Source organism: Chrysochloris asiatica, unplaced genomic scaffold (assembly GCF_000296735.1).
Source record: "Chrysochloris asiatica unplaced genomic scaffold, ChrAsi1.0 scaffold00004, whole genome shotgun sequence".
Classification (NCBI taxonomy): Eukaryota; Metazoa; Chordata; class Mammalia; order Afrosoricida; family Chrysochloridae; genus Chrysochloris; species Chrysochloris asiatica.
Window position 1 is genome coordinate 26,292,474 of NW_006408522.1, and position 27,878 is coordinate 26,320,351.

General features: G+C 40.1%; 1 protein-coding gene across 2 annotated transcripts in view; it reads right to left on the reverse strand.

The window, feature by feature from the left end:
- SLC12A1 (solute carrier family 12 (sodium/potassium/chloride transporter), member 1) overlaps window positions 1-27,878 on the reverse strand; it is a 138,952-nt gene that overhangs the window by 58,551 nt on the left and 52,523 nt on the right. For both annotated transcript variants that reach the window (XM_006831681.1, XM_006831680.1), the window contains exons 11-17: window positions 21,668-21,819; window positions 20,348-20,455; window positions 19,902-20,025; window positions 15,647-15,748; window positions 13,003-13,158; window positions 9,507-9,606; window positions 7,644-7,755 (exon numbers count right to left, since the gene is read on the reverse strand). In XM_006831681.1, coding sequence (XP_006831744.1) covers window positions 7,644-7,755; window positions 9,507-9,606; window positions 13,003-13,158; window positions 15,647-15,748; window positions 19,902-20,025; window positions 20,348-20,455; window positions 21,668-21,819 — 854 coding nt within the window. The remainder of the gene's footprint in view (window positions 1-7,643; window positions 7,756-9,506; window positions 9,607-13,002; window positions 13,159-15,646; window positions 15,749-19,901; window positions 20,026-20,347; window positions 20,456-21,667; window positions 21,820-27,878) is intronic.

Sequence of the window (27,878 nt, forward strand, 5' to 3'; positions counted from 1 at the left end):
AACGAGTATAGTTTTGTTCCTTACAGTTGAACCGTATGAATTTGCCGGTATTCAACAGTTTTGACCTAGAAAATGCAGCTTTCATCTTATGTAACCTAATATATTTACTAATTTTTCAAGATGAAAAAAAAAAAAAAAGGTTTGCTTTCAGTCACCAGCACAACACATTATACTTCAAAAAGATGCCACTATGGAAATGAAAGCCTAATTTTACAATTTGAAGACAAGGAAAATTTAGAAAACTGGTAAATGGTACAATTGTGACAATATTGGATATACTTGCTTTGCATCCTAAATTCCAGACTAGCTGGATCAGTTTTCCATCCTTCAAAGCATATCCATCTTTAATTTGTTTTAATAAAATAAATAGAGAGCCTGCCCTTCGATGCAAAATTGGGACGTACATGAGTGAGTGATTGCTGAAGTGTGATGTCGTCTCACATGACAAAGTGTGAGCTGACACCGTTAGATTTTTAAGAGCTGGATGCATGCACTCCAGAATGAAACCAAAACTAAGTTATCTGCAATGATTTATTATCTCTCTTCTAGGCATGCCATAAGTGAGGAAACTAATTAATAAATAAAATTGATAGCTTATTTATGCCATGGTACATAGAGTTGAATTAGTCAAAATTGCAGTTTATAACCCTTCACTTACTATCTGTCTGTTGAACCCACTGAACTTGCCCATGCCCAGAATACTAGATGCTGGAGTCCTACTTCCTCACTCCGCAGTCCCCACTCCATCTTACTATAGTGATAGGAATGAGACTTAAAAGAAAAACAATGATTTAAATGTTCTTGGGATATATGTATGTTATTGTTGTGTAGCACTGACTTGTTAAATGGCAGCTCAGAAGAGAAGAGTTGACAGTTTATATAAAGTTAAGTGGAATTCTTTGAAAAGGAATTACAAATTTGTCCTGACGTGGAATCCCTCATCTAAAGTCTCTATTCTGGATACTTTGGAACATTTTCTAGGAAATTTTCTAGGATAACTAAGAAAAAAAGTAAGGACAAGGAGGAATGGTTTCTAGTGGGCAAATTTAAGAGCTGGGTAGTTGAAAGGTTCAGAGTGGAAGCTTGGAGCCCAACAAAAAGGGATAACTCTCTTAATTTCAGTTTCAGCAGTTTTGAGGGCCATGACCTCTGTTTTATTGTTTGTTGCTGTCAGATTGATTCTGACTCATAGGGACTCCACATGACCTCACAGCCTTTAACAACATGTCTGCTGTAAGAACTGGTAGCTCTGGTCACGTGCTTCCCATGTACCCACCAGCACCAAAATTCCAGGGAGCTCTGGGTCTTGCTCCTTCAGAGTGTTACAGTACTTCAAGTTAGCGCCTCAAATAATGAAGTCTCTTCAAGGGACAAAAAACCGAGCTTGCTGTCCCATGATCAGTTAGGTTGGAGTGTGTATTTAGCTACTTGGTCATAATCAAACTGTTGGATACCTAAAAAAATCCAAGATCCATTGTCTGCACCTAGTTTTCTAATAGAATGCCTTAGGTTGCTATCGAACGCAATCTATTTTTGGAACGAAAATGGTACCTATGTTATACCAATAATACCGACAACACTAATAACAGTATCAATAATAACAGCTAAAACTAATTGAGCATTTACTATGTTACAAACTGAGCTGAGCATTAGAAAACTTTTTCTCATATTATCATCACAACAGCCTTGTGATATAGGTGCTATGTGTATTCCCATTTTTATGACAGAGAAAACGGAGACATATTGTTACTAAGTACATTCTAGTAGATTCCAACTCATAGTAACCCTATAATAGAATATTGTACAATAGAATAAAACAATGCCTGGTCCTGTGCCATCCTCACATTTGTTGCTATCTATGAGCCCATTTTTGCACCCACTGTGTCTATCTATATCCTGGAGGGTCTTCCTCTTTTCGCTTACCCTCAGTATTACCAAGCATGATGTTTTTCTCCAGGGATTGGTCCCTCCTGATAACATACCCAAAGTATGTATACACTTACCATACTCAGTTCTAAGGAGAATACTGGCTGTGTGTCTGTATGTCTTCTAAGATAGACTGTTTCATTCTTCCGGCAGTCCATGGTAAATTCTTTGCCAGTACCATAATTCAATGGCATCAATTCATTGTCCACCTTTAGCATGCATATGAGGCAACTGAAAATACCATGGCTTGGGTAAGGCACATCTTAATCCTCAAAGTGAAACCTGATTTCGTTAACATTTTAGAGTCCTTTAGCTGACAGATTTGCCCAATGCGACACGTTATTTGTTTTTTTGATTGCTGCTTGCATTGTGGATTGTGGATCAAAGTAAAATCAAATCCATAACAATTTCACTCTCTTCTCCATTTATCATATTGCTATTTATTGGTCCAGTTGTGAGGATTTTTGTTGGCTTTCCATTAAAGTGCAACCTATACTGAAGGCTGTATTCTTTTATCTCATCAGCAAGTGCCTCAAGTCCTCTTTACTTTAAGCAGCAAAGGTTGTGTCATCTGAATAGTACAGATTGTTAAAGAGTCTTCCTCCAGCCCTCATGCCATGTTCTTCATTATATAGTCCATTTTTGGATTATCATTCAGCATGTAGATTGAATATGGTAAAAAGATGCAACCTTGACATACAGCTTTTCTGATTTTAAACCACTCAGCATTCCCTTGTTCTGTTCAAATGACCGCCTCTAAGTCTTTGGACAGGTTCTGCATGAGCACAATTAAGTGTCTGGAACCCCTATTCTTTGTAATGTTATCCATAGTTTGCTATGATCCACACAATCAGATGTCTTTGTATAGTCGATAAAACACAGGTAAACATCTTTCTGACATGCTCCGCTTCAGCCAAGAGCCATTTGACACCAGCAATGATAATCTCTCATTCCATGTCCTCTTCTAAATCCAGCTTGAATTTCTGGCAGCTCACTGTTGATGTACTTTTGCACTATTATTTTGAATGATCTTAAGCAACATTGGATTTGCATTTGGTTTTAATGATATTGTTCAATGATTTCCACAGTCTGATGTGTCACTTTTCTTTGGAATGTGCACAAATGTGAATATCTTGTAGTTGGATGGTCAGGTAGTTGTCTTACAAATTTCTTGGTGTAAATAAGCAGGCACCTCTAGTGTTGCATTGGTTTATTGAAACATTTCAATTGGTATTTGGTCAATTCCTTGTTTCTAGCTAATGCTTTCAGTGGAGCTTGGACTTCTTCCTTCAGTATCATCAGTTCTTGATCACATGCTACCTACTTAAATGGTTTAACGTCAGCCAATTCTTATTGGTGACTATATTTCTTCCAGTTTCTTTTGATGCTTCCTGTATTGTATAATATTTTGCCCACATAATCCTTTAACATTACTACTTGAGGCTTCAATTTTTTTCTTCAGTTCTTTAGTTTAAGAAACGACAAGCGTGTTCTTCCCTTTTGGTTTGGTTACTCCAGGTCTTTGCACATTTCGTTGCAATACGTTGTCTTCTTAAGCTGCTCTTTGAAATCTTTTATTCATCTCTTTTATTTCAGTATTTCTTCCAGTTGCTTTGGCATCTCTATGTTCTAGAGCAAGTTTCAGGGTCTCCTCAGACATCTACTTTGGCCTTTCCTTTTTTCCTGTCTTATAAATGGCTTTTTGTTTTCTTTACGAATGATGTTGTTAATATTATCCCACAACTCATCTGATCTTCAGTCATTATTGTTCAACATATCAAATCTATTCTTGAGATAGTCTCTAAATCCAGGCGGCATATATTCTAGGTCAAATTTTGGCTCCCATGAACTTGTTTTAATTTTCTTCAGCTTCAACCTGAACTTGCATTTAAGCAATTGATGGTTTGTTCCACAATCAGTCGCTGATCTTGTCCTGACTGATGATATTGTGCTTCTCCATTATCTCTTTCCACAAATGTAGTCAATTTGATTCCTGTGTATCCCATCTAGTGAGATTCATATGTACAGCCACTACTTGTTGTTGTTGTTGTTGTCAAGTGCCGTCGAGTGGATTCTGACCCATAGCGACCCTGTATAGGGTTTCCAAGGAGTAGCTGGTGAGCTTGAACCACTGACCTTGAAGTTCAAATGGCTTTGCAGTCTGGCGCATTTACCCACAGTGCCACACCAGGACTCCCAGCCACTACTTATACGGTTGAAAAGTAGATATTTGTAATGAATAAGTTGTTGGTCTTGAAAAATGCTATCATGAAATGTCTAGTGTTGTTCTGTCATCAAAAATAGATAATCCAACTACCAACCCTTCGTTGTTTCCGACTATTACATTCCTATCACCAGTAATTATCAATGCATCTTGATTGCAGGTCTGATCAATTTTAGACTGCAAAAAGTTGGTAGAAATCTTCAATTTCTTTCCCTTTGGCTTTACTGATTAGTGTGTACATTTGAATAATAGCTGTATTAACTGGTCTTCCTTGTAAACATATTGATATTATCCTATCGTTGACAACACTGTACTTCATGATAGATTTTCAAATATTTGTTTGTTTGTTTTAAGATGAACCATTCCTTTTCAATTTGTCATTCCTGATATAGTAAAACATAAGATTGTCTTACTCAAAATGGCCAATATCAGTCTATCTTAGCTCATTAATGTCTAGGCTATTGAATTTTATGGGTTCCATTTCATTTTTGATGACTTCAAGTTTTCCCAGAGTCACACTTTGTACATTACATATTTCAGTTATAAATGAATGTTTGCAGCTATTTCTTCTCATTTTTAGTCATGCCACATCATCAAATGAAGGTCCCCAAAATTTTGCTCCACCCCCATTTCCATCTACTCTACTTTGAGGAGGTAGCACTTCCCCAGTCATAGTTTGAGTGTCTGCCCATCTAAATGGTTCATCTTCTGGTACTATGTGTTCCATCCACTGTTATTCATAAGGGTTTCAGTGGTTGCCTCTTCCTTCTTCCTAGTCTGTTTAATGAGAAGCTTCACTGAAACCTGTCCACCATGGGTGATCCTGCTGGTATTTGAAATACCAGTGGCATAGCTTGCAGCATCACAGCCACACCCAAACTACACATGAGTGGTTGAAATTGAGGCACAAGAAAGCTAAATTACATACCTAAGAGACTCACAGATAATTGGTGGCAAAATGATGTTTTGAAACTTAGCTGTTTGTCTCAACAGTTAGGAAATTGATATTTCCTAACATCACCATTACTATTTCACGTGTTCCCACAAGATTGGCCTCACCATCAACCACAGTGCTTTGTTATAATACAATTTTCTAATGGTATGTAGCTATCCCATACATCCTCTTCCATGTGTTCCTTTTCAAAGATGATTGACAACTGAGCCTGGAGCCTACATATGCTGATGGCATTGGCAGCCTCAGGATCCCACAGAAAGTAACTAACTGGAAAGTCATTAAGTGATGCAGGAACTCTTTTCTGTCCCCAACGGAACTCTGAAACCTGGGAGCAAGAGTCTTGAGCCCTACTCAGAGGAAGCAGCACAGTAATGTATAATTCTGTCCAATGTATGTGTCAAAACACCAGGATCATTGGCGGCACAGGCTTAGGTGGCTATTTTAAATGAAATGATATTCAAGAATCATAACTTTTTATTATAGTTAAACTAGCAAAGGGTTAATTAAAAGCAGTCTCTTTAGCCTCTATAGGAAGACTTTTTCTCCCTTGCCAATATGTGATTGCTTATACTCCCAGTTCATTTCTCCTGTCCTAACATTTTTTTATTGCCTGCTAAACTAAGTTTTCTCTAAATTGCTGGAGAAGAAAAACACCCCAAACTGCTTATTCCATCAAAACTGGCTCCTATATTGGCCTATATTATATTGGCCAAAATGAAATCCACTTATCGAGGGCACCAAAGTTGATAATATGGGAACAAGGTGCTTGATAAGATTTTTTTGAGTCCTCTGGAGTCCCAGTTGGTCATTACTTAGCCTGTCAGTCTTCCATAGTCGGTGGGATTTCCTCTCTCCCCTATTGGGTAATTACATTTAGTTATAGTGTTTCTGTTATTATCATAGAAGCACTAAGAGGACAGAAAATATAACCAACTGGTTTCACAGAGCATGTGGAGCATTGCCAAGTATAAAGGGATGCTTAAGTGCTGCTGATCATGGTGACATGTAGCAAATTAAGCTCCTGCATCATGGGACAGTTGATTGTCCCCAGGGTCATACAACTGCTTATTAGCCCAATTCCTTGGCAAGTACTGGAAGAATTTAGAGCATTAAAGTTTCAGCAGTAGACGTCTCACCTCCCATGCAAGAGACCTAGGTTCAATTCCCAGGCAGTGGTTAGACATGTTCACCACCAGTCTGTCAGTGGAGATTTGCATGTTGCTATGATGCTTATTGGACCCTATACTGGGTCGCTATGGGTCGGAACTGACTCAACAGCACTTCACAACAACAATGATGCTTATTAGATTTCAGCAGAACTCCCAGACTAAGAAAGAGAGGAAAAAGAGTGTGATAGTCTATTTCCAAATACCAGCCAATAAAAACTCTATGAATCACACAGTCAATCCATACAGATGGCATAGGGCTGGGCATCAATTTGTTCAATTGTGCATGCGATCATTATGAGTTGGGGGCTGACTGGCAGCTCATATCAACGATCTATTGCTAACAGCACCCCCAAGGATGTGGGTCTGCTAAGGCTTTCTTTTCATGATGTCATGCAGAGTCCAATCAAATTATCTGGATTGAAATTCTGACTGTCATTTTCTTATCATGTCATTCTCTGCCATAATTTTATTTTCCTGAATCTTACTTTCCCACTCTTTAAAATGAGAACCGGGCTTTTCTTTTTCTTCCTTCCTCACTAGGATTCTACAAGATCATATTAGAAAATTATAGGTAAATGCTTTGAAGACTAGGGAAGACTGCTTTGAACGAGCTAGGGATTTTGAGTGGGACATGTGTGGATGTGGCATATAAGTGTGGTGTGATGAAGAGAAATGGCAGTAGATTGGTTAGCAGGACACAGATTAAATTACTTTACTATTATTTGAAAGCCTTCTCCCTACTTTAACATTGGTCAATACCTATGGTTAAATTTTCAGCACCTCCTTTGGATACCTCCCAAGAAAGCCACCAATAAGTTATTTTTAGTCCATCACATACTTCCTGAACAAAAAAGAACTCATTCAGCTTTGAATGGTTATCCATGGCCTGGAAAACTTGTTTTAACTCCCTAGACATCTGTAATATCATCAGATTTATCCAAATATTTAATCTAAATTCTATATTCTGTCATTTAAGGCCATTATGTCTGCTTGTCTCCCCATCAGTTAATCTATCTAATAGCGCTCTATCCTGCTCATTCCATCTTTTTATATTTCTATGGACAGTTATCTTCCCAAATGCCTTCATTTTATTTCTGAGATAGTTCTATTTTTCTTGACTCAAAGACCATCATTTAGAAATATTTATCATTCTAGTTGGTCTCCTATGAAATCTGAAACACTTTTCATGAACCTGTTTAAATTCAGGATCACGGACCCTTGTTACTACTTGTTCTATGAATCAAGGTGAAAGACTCTTCTCCAAGCTGATGTGTCAGTCTTCTCTCAGTGTATGGACCTGCTCTGCTCAGTTAAAACACAAAGTGAGCAGGGAGAACAAAGCCCCTTCCTTGGGTGAAGTGACACTTACCACAAAGACTTCACAGCAGATGCAAAGGCCACTGTTCTTGGTAAAGGCATGTGTTATGTCCAAGAGAGCAGGTCTTATCATGGGTCCCCCTGTTAAGACAATGCACTGGGGCCTGGAAATGGAAAAAAGAAGGTGTGAGAATTGATCATTGCAACAAGTACATGAGCCCAGAACTACTCTAAATATAAATGGCAGGTACACAAAGCTTGGTGAAATGGGACAACAGCTCTCCTAACTATTTCTTAGGCTTCCCACCATAATTTTTGAATCATCTTGACTGTTAATCTTGCAATCTTTGTATTCTCAGTGACAGTGAGAAGCAAGAAAAAGTTGGTCTTGAGGTCCCCCTGACTTTTTGCCTCTGAACAATTGTTGCTAGTTGCTGTTGAGTTGGATCCCAAACATGGTGACTTTATTATGTATAACAGGATGAAACATTGTTCGGTCCTATGCTGTCTTCATAATCATTGGTATGTTGGAGTTCATTATTGAAGCTACTGTTGTCAATTTATCTCATTGAGGGAGCTTCTTGTTTTCGCCAACCCTGTAGACCAGGGGTGAGGAAAATTTATCTGCCAAAATTTACAACACCACTCACGGGCCATAAAATAATTATTAACTTAAAAATTAACCTGCTATACTTGGTCAAACATTTAATTCACTCACCCTCCACTGTGGATTACTGCACTGGACTGCAAGGTAGGTTTGAACTGCAAGGTCAGCAGTTCAAGCTCACCAGGCACTCTTCAGAAACTCTATACACGGTCACTCTGAGTTGGAACCAACTTGATGGCACTTAACAACAACAACAATGTGATGGTTGGAACTGTAATTGTTTTGGCAGGGACAGATGAAATCATTTTGCAGTCCTTATATGGACATTCCCCACACACTTGTTGTTGTTGTTACTGTTGAGTTGGTTACAATTCATAGCAATACTATGCAAAACAGAGCAAAATACTGCCTGGTCCGGTGCCAGTCTCACAATTGTTGCTATATCTGAGCCCCATTGCTCATGCCACTGTGTCAATCCATATTCTTGGGGGTTTTCCTCCTTTTCGTTGAGCCTCCCACTTTGCCAAGCACAAAGTCCTTCTCCAGGGACTGGTCCTTCCTGATAACATGTCTGCAGTATGAGAGGAAGTCTTACCAACCTGGCTTCTAAAGAGCATTGAGTCAGGCGCACCTTAGTCCTTAACCTGACAGCTTTGCTCTTTAACACTTTAAAGAGGTTTTGTGCATCAGATTTGCTTAAGGCAATATGCCATTTGATTATTTGACTGCTGCTTCCATAAGTGTCAATTGTTGATCCAACAAAATGAAGTTTTTCACAACTTTAATCTCTTCTCTATTTTCATAATATTATTAGTGGGTCCATTTGTAAGGACTTTTGTTTTCTTTACATTGAAGTGCAATCTTACTGAAAACTGTGGTCTTTGATCTTCATCAGTAAGCATTTCAAGTCTTCTTCACTTCCAGCAAGCAAAATTGTATCATTTTCATACCACATGCTATTAATGAGTCTTCATCTAATCCTGATGCTATGTAACTTTTCATATAATGCAGCTTCTCAGATTCTTTGATCAGCATACAGGTTGAATAAGTAAGTATGGTGAAAGACTACAACCCTGGTACATACCTTTCCTGATTTAAAACCCTTAATATCCCCTTGTTCTGTTCTAACAACCGTTGGTCTATGCACAGATTTCTCATGGACACTACTATCCTAAGTCCCCAACTCAACCTATCCATTTTTAACAAGTATTTTCATATTTTTCTGTTTTCCTTATAAACTTGTCTTTTGAGATTCCTTTTCTACCTCTAATTGGAAGTTCATCAAATTGCCTGAGAAGCCAACTTTACCTGAAATTTTTCACATGATCTTCCACAGTGGTTAGTTCCAGAGCATTGTCTAAAGCACTCACATAGGAAAGAGCCTGCGTAGAGGAGCCCCAGTTCACGTCTGTGAATGAAAGAAGCAATTGGCATAAAAAGCACTGATCATCCCTCTGGACACCATGAATCATTTTTACAAGCCATTCCCGTCTATGAATTTCCTTAGCTGTGTCATTGATAGACGAGTGAGAAGATTAGATGTAGTCTTTCCTAGAAAGAGCCTCATGTCCTTCTATGAATACTGTGAATTCTTAGAAGGGAGACTTCTTTCCAGCTACACAACAAACTGTCAAACTGCAACCCTAGAAATATGGCTTGATGGGAGAGGCTGTCTGAGAATCATACAGCAGGCAGATAGAATTAGGAGATGGGTCAGCCCATGAATAAATTCAAAGGCTCTTCACAAATTCTTGGATTAAAAAGAAAGGAAGCATTTCTGTGTATGTAGAGTGCATTATAATTTTTGTATTTTGCATAGTAAACTGAAGATAGCTCAGGATGTCCAGGAAGGCAATCAAGGTTCTTTAGGAAGCATTTTAGTTTGCTCTTTTAGGAGTTACTCTTCATAATAAAGGAGGTAAGCACCATCATCCTTGCCTTATTATTATTATTTTCTACAAATTAAAATTTTTAACTTTGTCATCCAAATGAGAGGAAACCACTGGTAGAAAAGTGCAGGTCCACCTTGGAAAGCAGACAGACCCTATTCTTCCTAGCTTTGTTTTGGAAATGAGCATTTCTGGAGATAAGAGAAATACTAAGTGTTGACTTTGTACCGAGCACTTAGTATACTTTGTTGTTGTTGTTAAGTTCCATCGAGTAGGTTCCGATTCAGTGACCCTATACAGGGTTTTCAAGGAGCAGCTAGTGGGTTTGAACCACCAACCTTATGGTTCACCAAACCTTGCAATCGAGTGCTTATCCTACAGTGCTACACTGGGACTCCATCATTTCATTCTTATATAGACTTTACTAGTCAATTAGGCCTAGTGTGGCGCTGTGAGTTAACGCACTGGACTTCAAGGTCAGTTTGAACTGCAAAGGTTGGCACTAAACAACAATAGTCAATTAAGCATCAATATGCAAAAAATAAACTATGATCTGTACCTTACACCATATTTTTAAAAAAAATAATTAAAAGTGGATCATAATCCTAAATGTAAAGACTAAATCATTCACTCTTCTAGAAGAAACAGAAAAAAATCTTTGTGACCTTGGGTTAAAGAAACATAGCTTAGATCAGACACAAAAAGCCACATCATAAAGGAAGAAAACTGATAAATTTGAGTTCATCGAAATTTTGAATTTCTGCTCTTCAAAACAGACGGTAAAGAAAATGAAACACCAAGTTATAGTTTGGGACAAAATAATTGCAAAAACACATATTCACTAAAGTAGCGGTGGGGAACGTCTGGTCTGCAGGCTGTATGGTTTTTGTTGTTGTTGCCAAGTGCCATCAAGTCAGTTCTGACCCATAGTGACCCCATATAGGATTTCTGAGGAGCAGCTGGTGAGCTTGAACTGCCGACTTAGTGGTTCAAACGAATATAGCAGTTCAGCATATTAACCCCCAGCACCACATCAGGAGTCCCACAAAATCATTTGGTCTGGCTCTGCCAAGGTAACCGCAGTTCCAGCCATCACATTGCTGTTGTTAAGTGCCATTGAGGCAGACCATACAAAATTAACAACTTAAAGATTAGCCTACTATATTTGGGCAGACATTTAATTAACTCTGACCAAACATGTTGCTATGAAGTGCTGTTGAGTTAATTCCAACTAATAGGGATTCTGAATAGGGTCTCTGAAGAGAGACTGTTGGGTGTGAGCCAATGACCTTGTGGTTAGCAGTCCAGTGCTTATCCTATAGCACCACACCTCTACCAGAGCTCCTTAGGACTCAAGAACGCCATCTGGGCTAAAGGCCTTGAACTTTCATGAATATGTCACGGTACCATATACTCATGTGCTTTCTTGACTTCAATATCCTTACCTAGAATATAATTTCCTGACTCTGTCCAATTAACCTCTAATCATTAAAAAAAAAAAAATCTAAAACGAAAAATGTTACTTTTCACTCATTCATCAAATAGTTATTAAGTTCTGCAGTGCCCTTCGTCCTGAGGGCATAACCCATGAGCCAGGAATGTTTTCTTAGAAAACTCTAATAATGAGATTTTCTTCCTTTTTCTCAGGCTATGACTCATCTGACTATCACAGTTCGTGTTACACTATACCAGTGGTGGGGAACGTCTGACCCACAAAATCATTTGGTCTGGCCTTGCCAAGGCAACTGCTGTTGTAGCCATCACACTGTTGTTACTGTTGTTGTTAAGTGCCATCCAGTCGGTTCCAACCCAGTATAGGGTTTCCAAGGAGCAGCTGGTGAGTTTGAACTTGACCTTGAAGTCAAGTGCTTAGCCTATGGCACCACACCAAGACTTTAGCCATCCCATTAAGGGTTAATTAATTAAATGTTTGAGCAAATATAGCAGACTAATTTTTAAGTTGATAATTTTGTATGGCCCGTGAATGATACTATATATTTTGGCAGAAAAAAGGGTTTCCCATCCCTGCACTGCTGTGGCGCTGTGGGTTAATACGCTAGACTACAACATCAGTTTGAATCGCAAGGTCAGCAGTTCAAGCACATCAGCCGGTCCTCAGAAACCCTATACAGGGTCACTATGACTCAACAGCAGTTAACAACAACCACCACCTCTGGACTATACTATAATTAACTGTTATGTATGAGTCTGTGGACTCCTTGAGGGCAGGGACTATATCTTATTCATCAGAACATTAAAGGGACAAGGGGACATAACAGAGATCTTATGGGGTTTGGTGCTATACAAAAGGGCTTCGAGAGTTCATGGAAAAAAGAATTTGAAAGATAATGAAATTTTTCCCAAAACTTTTTGAAGCTCCCCTTGTACACTGCTTAAAATATCAGCTGTATTACATCCTGTTACTTTGGCAAGTGGTCAACTCTTTGAACCTCAATTTTTTTTTTCATCTGTAAAATGAGACTGTTGTTTAGTGCCAGTGAGTCAGTTCTGATTCATAGTGACCCTACGTAAAAGATTTCCAAGGAGCAGCTGGTGAGTTTGAACTGCCGATCTTGCAGTTCAAACCAAGCTTGCAGTAGAGTGCTTATCCTACGGCACAATTTACAGCATTATTATGAGGATTAAATGAGTTCCTGGCATATAATAGGTGCTCAACAGGGTTGACTATTACTATTGTTATATTACCTTATTGTTGGTAAGTGTTGTTGAGTTGATTCTGACTCATAGCGACCCTGTACAGCTGGTGGATTTGAACCACCAACCTTGTGGTTCGCAGTCCAGTACTTATCCTACAGCACCATGATTGTCGCATACATAGAAGCTACTCAATAAATTAGTCCAATGACTAATAGTTAGTGCTTTTAAATACAAATTATACCTCCTTTTAATCTTACCTGGTTTCTTGTAAGTCACATAGATATAAAGAAAGAACTCAATGACATAGGTGATGACAGCAGCCCACCAGTTGATGACAAACATGACCGCACAGCACAAAACAGCTCCAAACAGCGATACCCACATGTTGTAAATGCCATATGCAGGTCTCCATCCTGAAAGTTAAAAAAGTGTATTCATGTACACAGAAAACATTTCTGAACCACTACCATGGTGCCTCTGCATATTGCTACAATGTAGGCAACATATTTCTCTTCCTGCTATAGAGATCCGGCGTGGCTCTGTGGGTTAATGCACTGGACTGCAAAGCTGGTTTGACCCTCAAGGTCTGCAGTTCAAGTTCACCAGAAACTCTATAAATGGATCCTATGGGTCAAAGCCAACTCAATGACACTTAACAACAACAACTAAAGGATCAGCATTTTTAGGTAAAGTTCCTACCTCTATTAATATGTTTCTAGGGTCTTGAGTCCCAGGTTTATTTTATGAAGGGATATTTAGAAATGGTACGATTCACGAACACTCCATATTTCTTGTAGGCCCACTGATTGTCTTCTCAAATGATCAACCTTTAGGCATCTGATTTCTATGTCATCAGGAGTTAAAGGAAGCAGTATGGATGGAAAGGGTGGGATCCAGCAGGTGGGAAGGAGGAACTCCTTGGTGTCTAAGAAGGGGAAGGTTAAGACAATTATTCCTATGGAGAAGACAAAGCCCCCCAAGTCTGTGAGAATGGGGCTTGTCCCTTCAGAAATCATAATCTATAGGAAAAGAAAGAAATGTTTCTAGCAACAGCTTCTTAAACCCAATGAGTTACTATACTATGATTTTACAGTTAAAATTATTTCTCATAGTTCACACATGCATCGGGTTGTCTGTTTTATTCTTTCCCTGCAAAGAAAGAAACTGGTAGGTAGTATCGTCAGGGTGGGAAAGATCTGATTTGGAGGACTCATTTGGTCTATGGGTGAAGTACGTTCTAAATTTAGAGTTGCCAAAATACAACAGAGCTTTGAAAATCTTCAAGTGCAGTTTCATGAGTGGCCACAAGATGGAAATAGCACTTCAAGAACCTCACTGTAATACCGAGTCTGACTCTGTGTGGATGTGTGTGTGTGGATGTGTGCATGTGGATGTGTGTGTTTGTATAGTCATGTGTCTCCCTCTATGTGCTTTTCAGGTTTTCATCTCTTTCTTTGTCCACCCCCATCCTTCCCTCCACTTTTTTACTCTTCCCCACCTCTGTATTTCATGTTATTATTAAAAACTAGGCATGGTATAGCCTTTATTATGATTAGGCGCTGGGAGTCAGTTCACAGTGACCTTGCATAGGGTTTCTGAGGCTGTAAATATCATTGTTGAGGCACTGGAGGAACATATTTCTATGGTTTTGTTTATTTATTTATTTTCAGCACTTTGAAAAGGGCTTGCTACTTAAAAGAACAAGGAGCTCTGGTAGCGTAGTGGTTACGAATCGGGCTGCGAACATTAAGGTCAGTGGTTCGAAACTACCAGCCGCTCTGCAGGAGAAAGATGAGGCTTTCTACTCCCGTAAAGATTTACACCCTAGGAAAGCCTGTACAGGGTCGCTATGGGTCGGGACCGACTGGACGGCACTTAACAACAACTTAAAAGAACAAAGAAAACAGAAACAAAAAGTAAAACACCTCCAGGAAAAGAATCTAACTGCACTCAATTTGTCCTTAATTATCTTTCATATCCTAGTGGTGTTTGGTAGATAAAGGTCCCCCTTCCGTGTGTGTTTTTCTCTCATGGGCACCAATTTTCCAAAGGAGGCTTAAGATCATGGTCATGGCTGGTCCTTGTTAAGTGCCGTCAAGTTGGTTCAGATTCATAGAGACCCTGCATAGGGTTTCCGAGGAGCGGCTGGTGGGTTTGAACTGCCGACATTGCAGTTCAGTGCATTATCTATCCTACAGCACCACACCCAGACTTCATGAGTCAGGAAATGTAGCTGTCTCTTAGATAACAATCATCAGGGTAAAAGACTTTCGGAAGGTCAGGGACGGTATGTCTCCATTCTGGTAGAAAGGCAGAAGTAATTCTATTGGCTAATGAAAGAGAAGATGGGGTGCAGGGTGACTAGGCGGAAAGAGGTTCTTGGGTGTGAAATTCTGAACCACTTTGAACCACAGCCTGAGGAGTACACTGAGGTCACTAAGTATCAACATGACAGTGCCCAACATGAATCTGCATTTACTGCACTCAGCAGGTAATTATGGGAGCTACTCATCCTTCTCTTCTGCACCATGGGCAGGAAACAAATTGATAGTAAGGAAGTTTCAAATATATACATTTATTCCACTTCTCTGGTCACTTTCACCCTGGAAATAAATAGTGGTGTTTTTCTACTGCTGAAATAAATGTGGTTTCTCTTGCAATGAATAATTTATTGCCACAGGAGAAAATTGACTTTACGGTTGGTCAAAAAGGCCATTGCTCAAATGATTCTTTTTCTATTTCAGAAGTCGTCCCCCAACTCACCAAAATAAAGTGGATTACGCTGCCTGCTAGGATATAAGGGAACGCGTAAACACAGATCTCGAACTTTATGTGGACTTTTATTTCATTTCACTGACAGTAACTGTAGACGCTTCTTTTTGTTTTGAAAAGTCCACTTACCTGGAGATTTGGCATAAGAGGCATGGAAGCAGGAGAAATTAATAAGTGCATATGAAGCCAGGAAAAAGTTGGAGATGATGGGGGCGATGGTGTTGAGTTCCGCTGTAAAAGAAGCAAAGTGGAGCAGGGACGTATGAGTGATGAGACCAGGAGCTGAACAGCTGCTATATCCTGGAAGCTTGACTTTATTTGGAATTGAAAACATAACCAGCATCTGTCAAAGTTTAAGAAGTCAGTGGTTTTTTCTTTGCAGCTACATTCATTTTGGAATTTATTCTTAGCCAGAGTTCCATAAGGTACGGAGCAAGCAAGTCTACCAATCAGAAAACAGATTATCAAGCTCTCTGCCTACAGAAAATTCCAGTGACATTGGATGGAGGATTTGGGGACCGGCAGATGAGAAAAGTCTCCCACAGCTATTCTGGAGGCACCAAATCTTCTGCTCATCATCTACTATGGATACTATGAAAAGACTTTATTTACAACATGGCAGATTAGTTAAATACCAGTATGCCAGGGAAGTCCAATTGGAAATCTCTCTGCATATACCCAACATGTTCTCTCTAACTTCCAAGACTCTTGCTAGTCATTTGTACTTTTCTGTGTCTCCAGAGATGGAGTCCTCATATGGCACTGCAGGATAATGCACTGGACTGCAGGGTCAGTTTGAACCTGATGGTTGATGGCTCAAATTCACTGTCTGCTCCTCAGAAACCCCATACAAGGTTGCTATGACTTGGAACCAACTCGATGGCACTTAACAACAACAACATATCTCCAGAGATTTCTACCTATCATGAGTCACCCAAAATACTTTTGCCACCAAGGCTAACTGTTCCAGTATGATTTAATCCCAGCTGCATTGTTGACTGTAGTATAGAATAAATAATATGGAAGACACAAATAATGGATTGGCATAGTGGCAGCAGCAATGGGCTCAAGCGTAACAACTGTGAGGGTGGCAGAGAACCAGACAGTGTTTCATTCTATTGTGCATAGGGTCATTGTGAGTAGGCATTAACTTGATGGCCCCTAACAACAACATCTCTACCTATGTGAAGGTCAATCATATTGGTGCAAATACAGACGACAGCTAGGCAGGATTCTAGAGACAGGTACCAACAAAGAAGTAGGCAAAAATGAACCAGTTGTCAAAAAATTAACCTCATGAGTGTCAGAGTAGAACTTTGCTCCATAGGGTTATCTATGAGTGAGTTTTTAGAATGTAAATCACCAGACATTTCTTCTGAAGTGCTTCTGAGAAGACTCAAACCTCTAACCTTTGGGTTAGTGGTTAAGTACATTAACTGTTGGCACTATCTAGAGAGATTGCCAAGCAAAATTAGCTTGAGAACAATCCATGTTGTTCTCAAAAAATAATTTTAGCCTTCACCTGGGTGGAGGTGCCTTCTCAGCCAGACAACAGGTGCCTCAAACCTGTGAGGAGGCAAGCAGATCCTCTGCTCAGACTCCAATCCACGCCAGGGCAGAGTCTAAGCTTCCCGTTGTTGAATTGCTTATACCAAACTCTCCTGCACCCAAAAGGGAATTCTCCAGTTTTCTGAGACTGGATTTTGCCTGGCAGTTCTGATCTGCTTTAGCACCTCCACAGCTCTCCTCACTGTCTGTGGCTGAGATGATCCTGGCTGCTCTCTTCTTTGTCACCTACGTGTGTGATCTAGTTGTTAGATGGCAAGTTGGCATTGACTCAGAGCAAGCCTGTATAGGGTTTCCAAGGCTATAAATCTTTAAAGGAGCAGAAAACTGCATCTTTCTCCCATGGAGTGGCTGATAGATTCAAACTGCTGAATTTGTGGTTAGCAGTCCAGCTTATAATCCACTACACTACTAGGGCTCCTTGCACACCAAGGTACAGTTCATCAGCTGGCCCTAGAGTGATTTCTTCCGAGCACTCGTGACTGTGATCCTCTTCCTGATCACTTCCATTTGATAAGAAAGGACACTACTCCATTATCATCTCCAGGGTGCTAGGCTTAATCGGTACGTGCCTCTTTGGGCATGATGACTACTTCACCTTCTCCTTTTGGCAGCAAAGACAAACAGCAGTCTCCACTGACCCAGCAGATGGTCCAGTGTAGGTGACTTCCCCATATTTCTCTCCTGTTATCATTGTTAGGTGCTGTTGAGCTGATTCTGACTCATAGCGACACTATGTACAACAGAACGAAACTGTGCCAGTCTATCTTTTGGGGTCTTCCTCTTGTTCCCTGAACCTCCACTTTATTTAGCATGATGCCCTTCGCCAGTGTCTGGTCCCTTTTGATAGTGTATCTTAAGTATGAGAGAAAAGACTAGTCATCCTGGCTTCTAAGTAACACATTTGGTCACAGTTAATTAAATGTCTGACCAAATATAGCAGGCTCATTTTAAAAATTGTTAATTTTGTATGATCCGCCTCTAAGGCACTTAACAATAACAACAATGTGATGGCTAGAACTGTGGTTACCTTGGCAGGGTCAGAACAAATGGTTTTGTGGAACTCCTGGTGTGGTGCTGTGGGTTATTAAGCTGGACTCAAAAGTCAGTTTGAACCACAAGGTTGGCAGTTCAAGCTCACCAGCTGCTCCACAGAAACCCTACATAGGGTCGTTATGGGTCGGAACCAACTTGATGGCATGTAACAGCAGCAACAACACACAGCCTGAGCCAGATGTTCCCCACCCCTGCTTTAGTGTAGATGTGCTTTGCAATTATTTTCTCCCAAACTAAGATTTGTTTGTTCTTCTGACAGTCCATGGTACTTTCAAAATTCTTCTCCATGCATTGTGCTGGAGAAGAATTTCACTTCTCTCTGAAATCTGCAAATAATACCCCCATCTCAATAATTCCTCCTCATCCCTACAACTCTCCTAACTAGTTCCCAATCCCTTATAGAAGTAGGAGTGCCTTTACTGGAGAATTTGTCTAACGCTTGCCAATCAGCCCTCTTGGGTATGGCTGCCTTTCTGTGTGTGCCTAGGGCTCCTTTATTTCTACAGTATGGAAAGGAAGACACCAATGCTACATGGATGGAACATGTTCCACCTCAGCCACAAAATGAGGGGAGGGCACTTCAGATTTCAGACTCGAGACTCCATATTGTGGCCCTCTCCAAATAACCTCCCTGGTGGTGGTAGTGTGAAGAAATTTCTATGCAAGGATAAATAAATGAAGAACAGGTGGTTAGAAAATAAATTTTAAACAAATTTTAAGGTTATTTAAAAGGTATTTAATTTATATGAAAAAAATAAAACTGTGGCTATTTGATCACTAGAATGCAGAATAGGGCAATGATTTGTGGCCTTAAAAATTAAAATATGTAATTGAAGCATCTCTGTATGTAATCACATCTTATTTAAGATTTAAAAAAAAAATCTAACAAGCTTAGTAATAATTTTCCCCTTTCAGCAATGTACGAATTGGACGAGGATTCATGAACTGTGGTCACTTCCTTCTCAGTGGGCAAATGACGGGTCTGAATTGATGCAGAGATGATGAGTCCTCATCATTTGGCACCACTGTGCTGTGGAAGGCTCTGCCCACCTAGCTAAAGGGACCATCGTCCTTCACTTTTTACTGCTTTTCCTCTGATGGGCTCACCAGAAAAGATGGTGCCTTAGGGGGGAGTAAGGGATGTGCAGACTAAAGTTGATGAATGTGTCTCTCCAACAATATTTAGCTGTTTCTCTATTGCTTGGGGAAAGGGAGCCATGATTAGAGTCTGGGGAAGTGTTTATCAAACATTGATGGATCTAAAAATCTCTTAAGGAGCTCCCCAAAATGCAGATTCCTTACCCCTAAAGGTTCTGAGTCAATAACTGTGATTGGATCTGAAAAATTGGCACTTCAACAAACACCCAAGTGATTCTGAGGTAGGTGGTCAATGGACCACCTTATTGAGAAACAGTAACATAGCCAATTCAATTCTCCTGCTAGCAGTTGCCAGTTGAGGAGATACAGGGGTTGGAGGAAACTCTGGTATTAGATACCAGATAGGTTGAAGGAAGGGTTCATATGCATTTGACTGGAAGGATTTCTAACACTCAGATTCAAAGAAGAGATTAAAGTCCAAAGTCTGCCTCCAGTTCCACAAGGGCCCTCTACACACAAGGATTTTTCATTTCCTTCCTAGACAGATTCCAATATTCCCAAATGAGCTATTAGACATAAAACAGGTAATTTCTCAAGCTAAACAGAGAGCCCTATGAGTAATCAGCATTCTTTGGCTTTTAGTAAGAACAAGAAAACTACGAACCAATAAGAATGAACGCCATGGCAATAACAAAGGTGAGAAGATATCCTCTCAGGGGTTCGTTGTTTTTCCCATATCCCTTTGCAAAGAACTGCAGGGCTTTATAGATGTTGTCCTTGCACAGAGCCTAATGGAAAAGAAGAGGTAAAATCCGTCATTTATATCTATGCACTGTCGTTTTTCCCTAGGTGATTCAAACAAGAAGATTTGGGGAAAGATTAAGTGATACACGATGTGAGGCACAAGTTAACACAGCACTTTATCATTCTTTGTATTATTTGAATCCATCTTAAATATGTGGCAGGCATAGCACTTGAGCTAGATGCAAACATTAAACTGTTTCAGAAAATGATGGAAAATGATCGCCAATGAGAATGAATACTTCAGGTTGATCCACGTCAGGTGGAAACAGCTACAGGAAACAGCACATGGTCTTGTTCATGTCTTACCTGGAACACTTTTGGTGCACTGACAAGAGAAGCCAGGGCGGAGGAGAGCGTTGCAGAAAAGATCCCAGCAGTGATGAGGGGGCCAAACCCAGACACCATGCTCATGACCTTGAGGAAGGAAGGTTGAAGTAAGATGGCTCATCTAGCCAAGAGTTAACAACAACAACAACAACAAAAAAATTAAATTAGCTAGATTCTTATACAACTATCATTTCCATTTTCTGTGATGTGGTATCTACTTTTTCAGATAATTGCTTCTAAACTAGATTTTTTTTTCTTCCTGTTTTACTCTCATGTTGCCAAGATTTGCATTTTCAAAATGAAAATGGTCTTTTTGTTGTTGTTTAGATAAAAAAAAAAAAAAGCTTACCACCACACATATTGGAGCTCTTGAAAAGAATAAAGGAGGAAAATTTTTCAAGGATTTTACCATTTTCTTCCTCTGTTCCTTGTGGCCGCATAGGTCTCTAATGATCAGAAATCCTATCCATCAGAGAGTGTTATTTTAACTAAGGTTTGGGGAGGGGCTATCCTGTTTATCAGTTATTTTAAAGGTGTTCCCCTTTCTTCTTCCTGCACACAGAAAAGAACCTTTTGCTTTTTCTGTGCTCATTAAACATAATTTTAACTTTGAGAGGTGATGAGATTCTATCAGTTGAAGTCATATTCTGGCTGAGTTAATTTCTATTTGTTGCTGTTTAAATAAATGAACGGCACCTTCAGGATAAATCTGCATCTCCCTCTGCTCCCAATCATTCAGACAAATTAGTATACCCTGAGTCATACAGTTTGTCCAACTTTCCTTATTCCTTTCCCTTTATTTACCTTTCCCTTTGCCACTCACAATCCCACGCCTGACACTGTTTTTCAGACACTTCAATGCCAGCCACTCCTCAGAAGCCCTATACAGGGTTACTATGTATGGGAACCAACTAGACGGCACATAATGACAGCAATACCACATCATAGGTTTTTTCCTAAACGGAGGTCCATGTATGAAATGTATTCCAAGTGTTAATTAGTCTAAGTTTCTCTTTCTCTCCACCAGGAAATTTCACACAAGCGATTTGGAAGACATAGTGTTTGGTGGTAATCTGTCCTTGGAGAAGCAATTCATAGAATAGCTGGTTCTCCCTCCGCCATATAAAATGAACTGCAGTGCTTCTATCACATAATACCTGGGTCAGCCTTTTCCCTCTACACTAACTTCTGAATTCAAACAGATTAATAATTCATCTATTGCAGAGTTGGAAGTTTCATTAACATGACATTCCAAAAATGAAAACAAAAGTAATAAACTTATGTTTTGAACGTTCAAACCTGAAAATTGTTCATCAGCCCATACTGACACGGTTCACGTCGACATCTCGAAAAATCATAGCCCAGCCCACAGGCTGCCGACCCATTGCAGTTCATTCCAGCAATGATGGTGTCATTCAGATTCCCAGTGGCATCTCGGACCACACAGGCTCCTGCATAGACAACCACAGTGGGTCTTAGCTTTAAAAGGGTTCTGCTCCTTTAGAATTTTCTCCTGAAAACGTGTTTAGTTTATTTTGATAAAAAGTAAGTTCATTTCTTGTCCTCTTTTCATTGTAAACTCTTCCTGTGCTATAATGGTAGCTGGAGGTTACCATCCTCTGAATCCTGATGGCGCCCCCTGTCTATGAAAAGCTGGTACTTCCCTGCCTTGGGTTGTTCATCTCCCAGCTCTTGCTGACATCTGTAAGAGATTTAAGGATTAGCATTCTATCTACTTCCTTGTCTCTCAAACTGCCCGAGACAGTGCCTGTCCCATAATATATAATCAATTCATATTTCTGGCTTAGGGAGACTAATTGGGTGTTTTCCAGGTGGAAGGTTTTATTTTCTGAGGAAACCAAGGAATGGCATTATGGAATTCTAGAAATCAAGAGAATTGAGCTCTTGTTTTCAACTACTGATGTTATTTGCATATTTTTTAAAAACACATTTATAAAATTAGTCAGTCACAAAAGAAGAAACACTGCATAAGACCATTATTGTAAAACACTAAGAAAAATAACTCATACTAAAGAGGGAGGATTCTTTGCTGGTTACCGGGATTAACAGTTAAGCAGGTTTGCATGGGCTAAGTGGGACAGAGGTAAATAATAATATACGTACAACCTTGGAACAACAGGGCTCTGGGATACAAGGATTGAGGCATGATTGGAAAGGCCCAAAGGTGGGAAACAATGTTAAGATGCTTGGCTGTCTTTTGAATCTTGATTTCCCTTGCATACCATTATAAAATAGACACTTGAGGGGGAGAGAAAGGAATAGCCAGAAATATCACCATAGAAAGCTTGTACATCTGTCTTCTGCCTATTACTGATTGGAATACCTAAAATGGGGCTACAACATGCCCAGTGAAGGAGGCTTCCTGTGGAGCCTCTGCATTATATAAGACCATAGGGGGAATCCTGAACCACATACAGAATCTTCTGAAGTGGGAAATTTCCACTTGAAAGGACAAGCAGACCAGCCTGAAGCGGCTAGCAGAATAGAAGATACTTCTTAAAAGAAAGATCGACAGGAAAAATACAAAACAATAATGGCAGTCCAACTGACTACTACAAGAACAAGCAAGTTGCTCACCCAGAGACATCAAGACAAGTGGTCAGGTCTCCTCAGGGCAAAGCCCCTTCCAAGACTAAGACTCAGTGGGACTACACAAGCAGACATGCGCTCTGACTGGCGACCATGTTGGTCACCAATAAGGGAAAGTAAGGGAAAAACAGCAATGAAACAGCAAGCTAAGCCCTACCACGCTCAATAGATTCCTGTGAACCCGGGTGGAGACCTGGTTGGCCAGCAGTTTGGCAAGACCTGGGGACTCCTAGGCCCAGAGTCAGTGATATAGCCACAGAGGATTAGAGTGGAGAGTGAATTGTCCAGCTGATAAAATGGGAGGGCATATGCACAAGAACACCCATACTTGCAGATAATACTCACTTGACTTGGCTTCAATGACTGGGTAATCAGAATTCAAATACAAGAAGAAAGAAGAGGAAAAAAGAGTAATCTGATATAATTTTATGAACTTGACCTGCACCTATGGATGCAGTAGCTCAAAAGAGGGAAGAAATCTTTACAGCGAGGATCATTCCCATCCTGGTACACAGGGTAGACAGGGATGGGGAACTTGGACACTGGCTACCCAAAATGGGGGGCTACAAAGGCAAGAAGTGACTGGCTTACAAGCTTTCAAGAGGGAGCCTAGATTCAGAGGATGTGGAGGAAGGCAGAATCTCCATTGAGTAGTATCCAATTTGTGCAGGGCTGATGAAAGGAGATGGGGATAGCCTCATGTGTCACAATAGTGAATGATTGCTATCAGGACGGACTGTGAGGGTTGGAAATGTAAAGGTAGACATTTTGTAGCAAAACGAGGGGAGTGGTTGACTTTGCAGTCCAGGAGCAGAGGTCCCTGGGACCATCAACAGAGAAAAGCAGAATGCGGGACCCTATGCAGAGAAGCAGCAATGCCTGAGATGGAGACAGAGACGATGACATGGAGAGAGGGAACGGTTGGGGACTCTAGACCCAGAGAGGGGGAGAGGGTGGGGGGCAGACTTACAGGGTATACCCTTTGGTTGGTTGATGATGAATGGAGGGTATTGTAGCCATGGTAATGAAACGATATACGATAGGATGAATGTAAAGCTAATGTTCTCCCATGTAAACTATCACATCATTCACAATAATAATTAAAAAAAAAACACAGTTATAATTGTAATTTATATAAAAAATGTTGTTGTTAAATGCTATTCAGTCGGTTCTGACTCACAGAGATCCTGTATAGGGTTTCCGAGGAGCAACGGGTGAGTTTGAACCACCGATATTGCAATGCTACCCCAGAACTACTATATAATAATAGTTTTATAAATATATATATTAGGAGTTCTGGTGTGGAGTCCATTGAGCAATGTGGGGAATTTTATATATAATAATTTTAGTGATTTAAATAAGAGAACTGTTTGGGGATAAAATATTATTATTTCATGGATAATGTTGATGGTCAAATAACATTTTATCAACTGTTTGTCTCTGTTTATTTTACTACATTCAATTATTTTTGTACATTTAAGTATTTTTTTCTTTACTATTATGAATATTTTGTGATAAACATCTTATGCTTAACATTTTTCCTCTATATTTCAAAATAATTTTTAGAACCCTAGAAAAATAACTGTTAACATTTTAAGATTTTAAAAAACTTTTTACTAGGAATTAAGTTAAAGTTTACAGAGAAAATCATTAGTTTTACAGTCAACAAACCATACACTTATTTCACTTCAACAATTGCACTCTGTAGCGTAGTGGTTACGAATCGGGCTGCGAACCTTAAGGCCAGCAGTTCGAAACTACCAGCGGCTCCATGGGAGAAAGATAAGGCTTTCTGCTCCCGTAAAGATTTACAGCCTCGGAAACCCTGTACGGGGTCGCTATGGGTCGGAACCGACTCGACGGCACTTAACAACAACAACAACCATTCAACAGTGGAATCCTGGTGTGGGTTAATGTGCTGTGGGTTAATGTGCTGAACTGCAGTCAGTTTGAACCATCAGGTCAGCGGTTCAAACTCACCAGTCACTCTTTGGAAACCCTATACAGGGTTGCTATGGGTCAGAACCAACTCGACAACACTTAACAACAGCAACAGCCATGTAACTATAGTTATTCCATTTTCTCCCTGCGGATTCCTGTTTCCATTCCACCCTCCTTCCCATCCCTGCTCAACTTTGTCCTTAGGTAAATGTTGTCCTTTCAGTCTTGAATGGTTGACCTTGACCACTGCATGGTGAGCATACCTTACTTGTGTTTTCTACCCTATATACCTATCTACTGCTTGACTGAAAATTGGGCCATAAGGATGAGTTCTGTTCCAGACCTGAAGGACACTCAATAATTTTAAGATTGCTGAGGTATCTTTTAGTCACTGCTTTTCAGTACGAACTTCTATAACTGCATCCTCTGCCGTTAGGTGTCTGATAAGATTATTAAAGTATGTGAATATACATAAAATATGTTTTAATTTTTCCAAAATGGGTGGTGAATAAATGCTTTGCAAACAAAATGCCCAAATATCCAACGATAAGGAGTTCACTCAGCTGGGATAGGTTCCCACTCTTGGCAATAACTCTAGGACAAGGCACAATGATGGGGACTCATGGGAATTCTCAGCCGTGGAATTCACATCTTTACATCTGGGAAAAACCTCAAGTGAAAAGAGCCATTTAAAATGGTCAGTACAGAAACCTTTCTATCTAGCTTTGAGAGGTGACCTGCCAACCTCTGCTTAAACACTTGAAATTATGGATCGTCTGTCACCACAGAAAACTACCCATTCCAGATTTTACCTTTTTGCCACATTCATTTATGTCAAACTGACATTTCCAAATTGTGTATTTTAACCTCTGCAGAGTAAAGTCAGATTCACAGAAAGTCAGACCTTGAGCCAGTATTTGCATGAATGAGCCCATTGACCCATGAGAATCGTTCCTTCTGCTACCCTGAGAAAAGATGTTGCTCTTGTTGTTAACTGTTATTGGGTCAGTTTTGACTTATAGTGACCCTATATAGGATTTCCAAGGAGCTGCTGGTGAGTCTGAACCACTGACCTTGGGGTTAGCAGTCCAGCACCACACTAGGACTCTGGGAAAAGTATTTGTTGTTATTGTTAAGTGCTATCGAGTTGGTTCTGATTCAGAGCCACCCTGTATAGGGTTTCTAAGAAGTGGCTAGTGACTTTGAACTGCTGACCTTGTGGTCCAGTGTTTCATTCTACAGCAGCACACCAGAAGTATAGAAAGGTAGAATTTCCCCCTTTGGTGGGAAGAATCTCTAAAATCAGGCTTTTAGCTTTGCCTGATCACTCATTTTCGCTTTATTGGAGAAAGAAAATCATTTGGGAAATTTAACTTTAGGTAGTTTCAATCTCATTTTTAAAAGTATCTGTTTCCTAAAGCATTGGAACAAAATCTCTTTACACGTAACTAAGCTTTCAAATGCCACAATACAGTTAACAACCTTATTCAATTTCCTGAAAATAGAGGCAGTCAGAGAAGCCTGAATCTGAGTTAATTTTTCAGATTTTCTTTTCCTTTAGAAATCAAAGCAAGATACATATTCTTTTCTAATTTTCCTTTCAGTAAGCAGAGGATGGCCTAGATATCCCCTTCAGTAAAACGGTCGGTCACCCAGTCTCCACATTGGCCCAATCTGGAGCTATATTCCCTATTGTGCACTGAGAGGAGTTTTCTTCTTTGAATGCTGGGAAACTGAATTTCTTCTTCTCTGACTTGGGCATAGGCATGAGGGAAGCCCCCATCAGGAGGAGGTGTGGCTGCAGGCAGCACGTGGAACCAAAGTCAGCCTGAGGAACAGCAGGCGTTGCCTATACATATTTTCTGCTCACTGAGCCATGTGGGGGCTGGCTACCCACACTGCTTTTCCAATTGCCTTACGTTTGGTGACAGTGACATTTCCTTATCAGGGAGAGCAGTGCAAGGATGAGCATAGTCATCAGTCCATATCTTTCTAACTTTCCTAAGGCTGTTTGTTGTTGTTGTTTTCCTTTCGTTTCTCTCCTCATGGGTAATGAATACGGGTACCAGGAGTGGTAGCCTTCTTCCCAAAACCAAAACCTGTTGCTGTCAAGTTCATTTTAACTCATAAAGGCCCAATAGGGCAGAGTAGTCCTGCCCCATAGGGTTTCCAAGGCTGTGAATCTTTGTGTGGGAGGAGACTGCCACAGCTTCTCCCACAGAGCAGCTAGTGGGTTTGAACCATCAGCATTTCAGCTACCAGTTAAGTACTTTAATCACTGTACAAGCAGGGCTCCTTGTAGCTTTCTTAGTGGTGGAACTATCCTATGGATTAACAAAATGGGGCCTCTTAGTGCTCAGGTAGAGTGGCAAACTGGTTCACTGAAGTCTCAGGGTATATAAATGGTTAATGCATTGGACTGCTAACTAATATAAGGTGGGAGGTCAAGTCCACCCAGAGGCACACTGGAAGAAAGGTCTGGTGATCTATTGCTGAAAAATCAGTCATCAGAAACACTATAGAGCACAGTTGTACTCTGACATGGAGTGGTCATGAGTTGGAATTGACTCCAAGGCAACCGGTTTTTCACCCTGACCCACAGACCTGCATTAAAGCTGAATTGCATTCAACCCTCTAGAGGAGAGTTGTTAAGTGCAGTTTCCAACTCATAGCTGCCACTAAGGGCCATTTGGATATTTATAGCATCACTCTCAGGCCATACAAAATTATCAGCTTTAAGATGAGCCTGTTCAATTACAAACTTTATATGGAAAGGAAAAAGACCCAGGATAAGTAAAGCACTGCTTAAGAAGAAGAATAAGGTTGGAGGCCTGTCACTCCCCGACTTCAAAATTTATTACAAGGCTACAGTGGTCAAAATAGCTTGGTACTGGTACAATGAAAGGTACATAGATCAATGGAACAGAATCGAGAATCCAGAAATTAATGCATCTACATA